General features: G+C 36.1%; 1 protein-coding gene across 2 annotated transcripts; it reads right to left on the bottom strand.

Annotated features, from left to right (window-relative positions):
- Positions 1-632: 632 nt before the first annotated feature.
- Positions 633-7,739, bottom strand: LOC107862419 (39S ribosomal protein L47, mitochondrial). Of its 2 annotated transcripts, none has more exons than XM_016708001.2 (4): positions 7,466-7,739; positions 7,143-7,327; positions 4,492-4,649; positions 633-1,146 (listed from the first exon to the last, which is right to left on the bottom strand). In XM_016708001.2, exons 2-4 carry the CDS (start codon positions 7,309-7,311, stop codon positions 1,039-1,041), a joined length of 435 nt encoding a protein of 144 aa, XP_016563487.2. In that variant the 5' UTR covers positions 7,312-7,327; positions 7,466-7,739; the 3' UTR covers positions 633-1,038. The 2 variants fall into 2 exon arrangements, with proteins under 2 accessions (XP_016563487.2, XP_047265685.1); XM_047409729.1 differs by having other exon boundaries at positions 7,418-7,608.
- Between the last annotated feature and the right edge of the window lie 1,459 nt (positions 7,740-9,198).

Here is a 9,198-nt window from a genome sequence, read left to right on the forward strand (position 1 = left end):
AGTTATTAATGTCAATCTAAATTAGGTTGACATGGTTTTTATAACCAGGCAAGAGTACTTAAACAAGAAAATTTAGAATTCAAATTAAGAGTAATTCTAGCACGAAGCAATTCTTCCGACGGCGCTACCAACCAAATTCATTATTTTCTTGTCAAAGAGAGTAATTGACTGTACATAATTCAAAATTCAAATCCGGCATTTCAAATTAGTACGCCAATTAGCTGACTAATATATGCTGATTTCCTTATTTTATTTATGCTAATTTCATACGCATACATCGATAATATATATATTCAAAGCAGCAGAATACGTCCCAAGAGATTGCCAGGGTTTTAATGAGTCTCACGTTAACCTAACATGAAGGCAACTTATCATCGATAAGTATAGAACGAATATAAAGGCATTCATAACCCAAAATAGAAGGTAGAGGAATAACTTTCTTTTGTTTGTCTTCTTCATCCTTCTTTCCTTCATATGTCCCCTTTGAAGGCTCTTATAGCGAAGGCGACAGTAGAGGAAGATGCCAGGAGTGGTGAACTGCTGTACTGCATATAGTTCATAGTGATTATTGGCAATAAATGAATACACACCAGAGAGAGCTGGGGAGCTGCTGAAGGAGTAAATGCAAAAAATTCCACAGCAAGCAACGTGAGATATGCTATTGAATGAAGTAAATATCAGCCAGAAAGGCTCCACATGCGTGTGTTGCACTGCACACCCTTTAATTACAGCAATAACTTCTCCACTAGTACCTTACCAAACTAAAATAAGGTGCCTCTGTTAAGTACTAGAGCGGCAGCATTTCACAAGCATGTGTCAGTCAACCACCACACGTGCACAGACACTAGAGTTTGGTTTTTATTTTCAGCACGATCAAATCTTTCAAACCAAAATTGCCAATCTCCATTACATCCTAGTGAACTAGTCCATAGAGTTTACTATCATAAAAGGTGATTTCCCGACATGTGGAGCTAATAGAAAAGAGGTAAATCGAAATGCTGATTACAAGGGTATATAAACACTACTACCGAATGAAAATTAGAGAGCATTTATCATCCTCTTCATTTCAGCTGACCTCCTTGGATCTGCTTCATCAATTGCTCTCTCAGTAAGAACATGCTTGATTCGGCACATCGACTTCCTTACCTGAATAATCATTTGTCACAAAGAAGTTAATGCAAGAGATATCCGTACATCAGCAGAATTTAATAGCTCAGTGCCTCAAGGATTAACATATCATAAGCAGAGATTTCAGTTGTCTATTGATGAAATATACATCAAAACAAAGACGGCTAAGATCAAATTTTGTAATAAACAGTAATAAATAAAACTCGATCGAGTTTGATTGCTTACCATCGTGAGAAAATATACTGTTCTGAATAATGAATCCGACTAGCTGTATTTACTAGAGACTAGAGTTTCCTTTTAAACTACTTTTGAGTAATTCTAAGATGGTGATGTGTTTAATTATGCAGTTGTAACATGCATCCTTTACCCTTTTTCACCATAAACTAAAGATAGTGATAATAGTTGTTGCTATATAGCTCCGAAGGATACGATTTGGTCAAAACAGGAAATCCAGAATGCAAGGGTTTGAAGCTCAAGTATTGTGAACATGATTGTAGCTTCATGCCTCTATCAATATGCTTCTTCAACTTCTGCACCTGTCTCTTCTCAACGTTACTCTGTTTGCTCAAGCTAGGCATTGAACATGTAAATAGGTCCCCCAAGACTTCAAGTTGCTTAAATTCTTCAGTCAGTTTCACCATCTTTTTTTTTTTTGACCATAAAGTCTCGCCTAAATTTGATGCATGGTTTAAGTAGATTATTATAGTTAATACAATTAAAGTCTGAAATGAGTATCTAATATTACAAGAATTCCGAACTGTGAAAAGATCTAGACAATGCTTCAGACTCTGATTTCTCCTATCTGGTTAGTGATTCAGACTCCAATTTCTCCTCACAGACTCACCAACTTCTTACCTCTTCCTTGGCATGATGAAGATATAACTTGCAAATTGACCACAATCCAGCAGTTATTGAAACCTCGAAATGGACAAAGCTGGTTATGGTTAAAGCATGCAACGCTTTTGGGGTAAACTTTGCTGGATTTGAACATGAAATTCTTGACATGATTTTGAGGATGGATCGACGTAGCCAATCACAAAGACAACAACAGAATTCCATCACAAAACATGCAAAGAAGGGCAAAAAGAAAGGGGAAATTGAGCAGAACAGACTCAAGTGTGGCATTAATTATGATGGAAAATTTTAAGTTGGAATGTGTGGGGATTGAATGAAAGGAATAAAAGGGATACACTCAAGTCTTTGATTCACAAATGGAGGGCAGATATCATATGCTTATAAAAAATTGAGGTATGGTCAACTAATTTAGGACATCAGATTTGGGGTAACAGGTGGATTAAAGGTCTGAACTTTTTTTTTAAGAACGATAAATGGACTGAACTTAAAGACATGTGGAACCTAGGGAGGAATCACAATTATGTGGAATAGCAGACAGCGGGTTTGTATGGGCCGTGGATATTCATCAAAGGTCATACTCAGTTTCTTGTGTGCTGGAAAGTTCACAGGAAGATTTCCCTGGTGCTTTACGAGAGTTTATGGTCCTCACACACACTGGGAAAGAGAGGAATTATGAGAGGAACTGGCTACAATCAAAGGCAAATGGACCGAAAACTGGGTGATAGAAGGAGATTTCAATGTATGCAGATTTGAGTCTGAAAAAACATAACCGCTCAAGGAGGTGCAGGGCAATGCAGTACTTCTCAAATACGATACAAGACCTCGGAATTATTGAACTACCATTACAAGGGGCCAACTACACTTGGTCCAGAGGAGAAAATTCCATTCAAGCTTCTCGCATTGACAGATTTTTTTTAATCTCAGTTGAGTGGAATGAGTATTTTAAAGTTGCTAATCAAATGTCTCTTCCCAAAGTTATCTCTGACCATAGGCCAATAATTATGGAAAGAGGACACTTTGATGGCAAACCTTCATACTTCAAGTTGGAGAACATGTGGCTAGAAACCGAGGGCTTCTTAGACAAGGTATCAGATTAGTGGCATAGCTATAACATCAGTGGCAACCCATACTTCATTCTTATCCAAAAATTAAGGCTCCTCGAGAAAGACTTAACAAACAAAAAAGCTCTAGAATGAAGTAAAGACTTGTCAAAATGGAATAAGGAAGAGTTTCGTGGGGTGGAGACCACAATGAAGTAAAGCTCTACATGACCTCTCAGCCCTGGAAAAAAATGGATGATAATCTATGACAAGATGAAACGAACAGGATGATGGCACTAAAAATGGAACTTCGGCAGCTGGCAAAGTAGAAGAAGTTCTTGGGAGACAAAAGTCAAGGTGTTTATGGCTCAAGGAAGGAGATAAAACACTCAATATTTTCAAAGAATGGCAAATTCCCACGGAAGGAAGAATTGCAGTGACAAGCTAATGATAGGGAAGGAAACCACACAGGACAAAACCAGATTAAAGGGAAATTCCTAACTATTATCAAAAACTCTACACTGAGGGGGAGACTTGGAGGCCAACAATCAGATTTGATGATTGGGCCACCATTTCAGTGGAAGCTGAGATCAATGTGGAAAGTGCATTTGAAGAAGAGGCGGCCTTGGCCACCATTTACCTAACAGTATTGTTATTATACTCTCCTACTATCTTATTCTCCGATTATATTATTACCTGTTGTTTCCTTTACTTTGGTTACCATATTGTTTGTTATTGCTACTGTTCTCTTCTCCTTTAATTTTAGCGCGACTTCTTCACTACCGTATTTCCTTTCAATACTTGATGTTGATATGCTTTACTTGAGCCGAGGGCCTATCGAAAACACCCTTTCTATCTTCACAAGGTAAGGTGTAAGGTTGTGTACACACCACCCTCCCTAAACCCCACTTGTGAGATTACACCAGGTGAGTTGTGGTTGTTGTTGTACGTTGTTGTTGTATCCTTATTCTAATAAATGTAGAGACAGATTAATACAGTGAAAGGAAGATTAGTATTAAAATTGAGCTCGAAGAATATATAACGATAATATAGTCAAGTCATCCTTCTAGTACAAATTTTAAGGGATGTGATGGACAAACATGGATGTTGACACTGGATACTTTTTGTAGCTAGAGAACTACAAATGTTTACCAATGATTGTGGATCAAAGAGAAGTGCCACCTAGAAATGCCCCCAAAGTACAGAAGACAAACAACTGTGGACACATGTTAAATTCTGTAAATCAAGAAGAACCTTCAATGAATGCTGCATTATACATTCTACTTATACATGGCCATTAGAGTATAATTGTAACAAGCAAATCCAATTTAAAGTGACACTAATATTTATAGGTTAGTTTGGATATTTATTTCAGATCCAGGAGGAGAATCTACTTGAAACATGTAAATAGTGTTCAATAAATACTTGATGGTTGAGAAACCAAACCACAACTACGCAAGGAGCTCACCTTGGAAATACGCTCTGGATTAGGAAAACGCAGGTTCTGAGCATTAAGCATCTGGCGTTGAGTCATCAACATGTTCTTTTCCTTCAGAAGAACATACCATAACTTCTGCAGATCATCCCAAGACTTCAAACGCAGTTCAGAAGCCTTCCAACCTCGACCTGGTTATGTTTTTGAAACTTCAGAGTTCATCCCATCAGAGATATAAAAATCAATAGTACAAGTACACTAATTAACCAGCCCGCACTCAGCAAGAGAACCTCAATCTCTAGTATGTGTTTAAATAAAAGGCGTTTAAGCATTTGAGGCATGGAGGGCAGCGAAATCACAAGGAAGTGTGTGCTTCAACATCTCCTCTACAGTGAGGCTATCTATTTGCTAATAGACATATTTTTGGCTAATATTTTATTAACAAAGAACACAAACCAAATATAAGCAGCACGCATATCCATAAATAACCAACTAATCTAATGGATAAACAACCTTCAGCAGTAAATTTGAGTAATACAAATGGCAATAATGATCAATGCAATGGAACATTCCCAATCTTGATAGAGCATTGAGCTATAGAGGTTCAAGTCTAGAGCATTTTCCCAAAGAAAAACAAAAACCCAAATAAATTACAAGATCTAGAAGGATAAAAAAGAAAAAAGGGATAGCGATACGTCTTAAAGAAATGCAAAGGGATTTACAATAGTGTCTGTTTAATTGGTACTCATTGGATACTTCCATGTAGATTGCTACATCATAATTCACCTTGAGTCAATCATAACATCCTCACTTTCTTATTTATTACACTTTTAAAGTGAAAGAATCGATGTCATTCTAAGATAGTAGTCTATGAACTACTCCGAAACCTGTGAAATTACAATTTACAACTAGAGAAATTTGATTGAATCACTAAAGAAATTACAAAAGAAAAGAAGATTGAATAACCATTCAATGTTGAGTTCTTTTTGATGAAGAATAACCATTCAATGCCAAAGTCTCCCTTGAAGGAGTAAGGGTGGAAGGGGTAGGGGTACTACCACTCCAATTGATGCAAACTTGGTCTGAGAGGGTTTCAAAATACATTTTTAAATAAAAAATCTCCAATTAGACTAAGCCAATGTACAAGGGCAACTAGAGGTCTGCAATGCCTTTCGAAGGAAGTCTCTCTAGTGGTCCAAAGCTAATCCAATTCTTTCATTTTGAGGAAAAGACCAAATCAATCTTTGACAGTTTGACTCTGTATAATGAATTCTCAGAGGTAATGCTCTTAGTACTATACAGTCTCATCTATTTTATTTTAAAATTTTCTTTTCTAATAAAGGGGAAGATGATTCTTGTCTAGAACTCTAAAAGCAAAAGGAATTTAAAAATTTTATGGTATGCAATCATGGTCTACATATTAGGGGGACAAAGGTCACCCATAACACAACTCTCTCACTTGAGTTGTCTTAGCCCCAAAGCCATGCTATTCAATAATATTGGAAAAATGGCAACATAAGACAACAGCTAGTGTGGAAAGCTTGTCGCCTTTTGAAGCTTACCTAATAACCAAAGCGTATCTTTCCAGCAACCACGTTGGTACTTTATTTATAGGTTTTTAAAATGACGCAATAGAACACTCCCTGAATTCCATTTTACATGAAGGTGTTTCAATGAGCATGAAGTTTAAGAAATTAAAGTCTTCTAACATGAAAGCCAAATATATGCAAAGTACCAAAATTATCTTTTTAATGGTGAGAACTCCACATGTTTTTGTTTTATTTTCTATCTCCCCATAAGAGAATGAACTTTTACATCAAATAGGACCCAACAAGTCATGTCATTAAATTAAATGGGAATGCTAGAGTTAAAAAATTGAAAAAGAGAGAAAGGTCTTTCTTTTGGGACAAACAAAAAGGTTAAGTGTCACATAACATGAGACAATGGGATTAGCTTTTTTCGCTCCTAAATCAATTTCATATCCTAGGTTTGATCCTTGTACTATTCAACATAGCACATAAGAAATTCAACTAAATCAAATATGTAATATTGTCTGAGCTGCCAGAAGTTCAACGGAGTCAAACTTCACTTAAAGGGTAATTTTTTCCAGATAAAAACTGGTGTCCATGCGACCATGCCAACTTATATGTATCTTGAATCTGTGGATACCTGTATCCTTCCACCAGGTAGAAGGAGACCTGCCCAATCAAACCTTGGTCTAACATAGCCTCGATTCTACCTTCATCGAACACTAGGGGATGCCAATGGTTAACCCTATAGTACTTTTAAGGGTTCGTTTGGTTGGGAAACAAGTTATCCCAGGATTAGCTATCCCACCCTCGAGGTGGGATAAAAATAACACTACAATCCCGGGATAACTAATCTGGGGATGAGTCATCCCATGCATTTTATCCCAACCAAACATGAGATAAGCTCATTCTAAAATTAATTATCCCTCATCCCTTGTACCAAATGAGCAAGGGCTCCTACCATTGCTTAGTTACTTGCATTTATAGAACTAAAGAGGCAATACCAGAAACCCAACCAAGGAATCAGAAATGTGTGTATAGCCAGTAATTTGATATGCTAAACTTATCTCACTTCCCGTGTTATCATATGAGCACAACAAGTTTTTGCCAACAACAAATCAGTTTCAGCAGAGTAAAACGGAAAGGGATTTTTACCATAGACAACAGGCTTATCATCCTCTGGAGTTCTATCCAATTCAAAGAACTGCTCAAGTGGATTAAAGGCTTTATCAGTAGCAGCAGAAGAAGCAGCTGCTGCAGCGGCTGAACTCTCTGATTTTGCCGCCGCCAAAAATGTCCTCCCAAAAAGTCTAGCAGCGAGCATGATTAACACTAGATTGCTAAAAACAAACAAAATATATGTACACATCATTATCATTATTTATGTATTACTAAAAAGGGCAAAAACAAAAGAAGACATAAACAATTACCGACTGTTTAGCTCTCGGTAAGGGAAGGTCAGAATATGAAAGACTTACATGGAGAGTAGAGAAAAGCAGGAGCAAGCTATTCAGCTGAAGCCGGTTCCGGTTCAATGCTAAAATGTAAACTCCATCAGAGCAAGGCCTATTTTTCCTTTTCTCTCTCTCCTCTAACCCTACTCTCATCTATTTCTTTTTTATTTTTTAAAAAATTAATTACTTTTACCTTTTCTCTTTAGCATTTTTTTTTTTGGGGCCATTGAAACATAAAAACATTTATTCATACCGGAAATTTTTAATAGCTCAATTGATTGATTAGTTATAATTTATGGTTATAATTTCATAATTAGAGATTTATGGTTATAATTTCATAATTAGAGATTTGGAGAGTTTTATACTCCTCTAGTGTACTAAATTGACAACAACTTATAGCTTGTTTGACAAGAGTTTTTAGAAAAAGGATAAATATTATTGAATTGTAGCAAAATTATTTTTTTTTTATAAATCAAAAAATTAATTTTCACCTAAAATAATATTTTAAATTTTTGTCAATAATTTTTTTTTTTTTAATATCGACAAAAGTTTTTTTTATAATAATGATTAGTAAACACGAATTGTTACTCTTTAAAAATACCCTTTTGAAAAACTACCTATAACAAAAAGCATTATTTTTGTGTAAATGATATTTGTATTATAAATCGAAATTGCTCATGTACAACTCAAATTACAAAAAGAAAAATTCTTCACACTGGTTAACACATACCAGTGAAGAAAATCACCACCTGTACTACCTAAGTATCAGTCCCAAACTTCTGCTATACTTGCAAAGGGTGGTCTGCATATATACAGCAAGTTTTGGTATCAATGATGCTCTAAATTACTAGACTTACTTGGAGGATCATCCTAATAATGTCCCGTGTTGTCTTTTCTTGCTGCTGAAACACAGTTGTATTCCTTTCTTTCCAAACATGATAAATCGTAGCTGCCAGCACCATGCAATATAATGTAGTCCCCCAACTATGTCCTTCGCAATTTCCAATAGCCCAAACTACTCCATCGTGCCACTCCATACAAATTAAACCCTGTGAATGCCCTGCTATGTGAGAAGTTGGTTCCAAATATTACCAGTGATGAACCGGTATTTGAAAAAACAAGGTGTGCCATTGATTCTACGTCACTGTTGCATAATACACAACCCATGTAGAGATCCCTCAATTCAAAATAATATCCTTTGTAGCTAGTCTCCCCATGATGGCCAACCTAGATATGAAGTCTCGTTTAGGACATCCTTTATTACTACAAACTAGCTTTCACCAAAGTACCAATCGAAACACACCTAGCATTCTATTATACACTGTTCAGAGGAGAAAGTAGTTATTTGCTGCACTTCTACAAAGTTATATTCGGCTTCTTCCATGTAGTACCTGGCTTTGAAATTCGTTTGGACCACCCACAAGACATTCTTTGGTTGGGTGTCCCAAGGCTGATTGTCCTTTCATAGAGTAAGCATTGATCCATCTAACCCAAAGCCTTTCCTTTTCCATGCATAAGTTCCACAATAGTTTACTTCTAAGTTCTAACTTATTTGTTCCATTTTTCCACATCAACCAGATCAAGGCCGCCTGCTACTAAAGGGCAACACAGCAACAAAAAGCATTTTTTAAAATACCTAAATTTTGAATAAATTATTATAAATAACACCCAAAATCCTCTCATATTGTCATGTCTATATTTTTACTATTTACATTTGGTCTATGTTTTAATAAAGGTTAAATACATTAGTAAAGTTA

This window comes from Capsicum annuum, chromosome 3, assembly GCF_002878395.1.
Source record: "Capsicum annuum cultivar UCD-10X-F1 chromosome 3, UCD10Xv1.1, whole genome shotgun sequence".
Classification (NCBI taxonomy): Eukaryota; Viridiplantae; Streptophyta; class Magnoliopsida; order Solanales; family Solanaceae; genus Capsicum; species Capsicum annuum.

What these genes read in the sequence shown, in the direction of transcription:
- LOC107862419 (XM_016708001.2), bottom strand. Translation starts at nt 7,311, where the DNA reads ATGCTCGCTGCTAGACTTTTTGGGAGGACATTTTTGGCGGCGGCAAAA. An exon ending in TGATAAGCCTGTTGTCTATG is followed by an intron (nt 4,650 to 7,142) that starts GTAAAAATCCCT and finishes AAACATAACCAG; the next exon opens with GTCGAGGTTGGAAGGCTTCT. An exon ending in ATCCAGAGCGTATTTCCAAG is followed by an intron (nt 1,147 to 4,491) that starts GTGAGCTCCTTG and finishes ATGATTATTCAG; the next exon opens with GTAAGGAAGTCGATGTGCCG.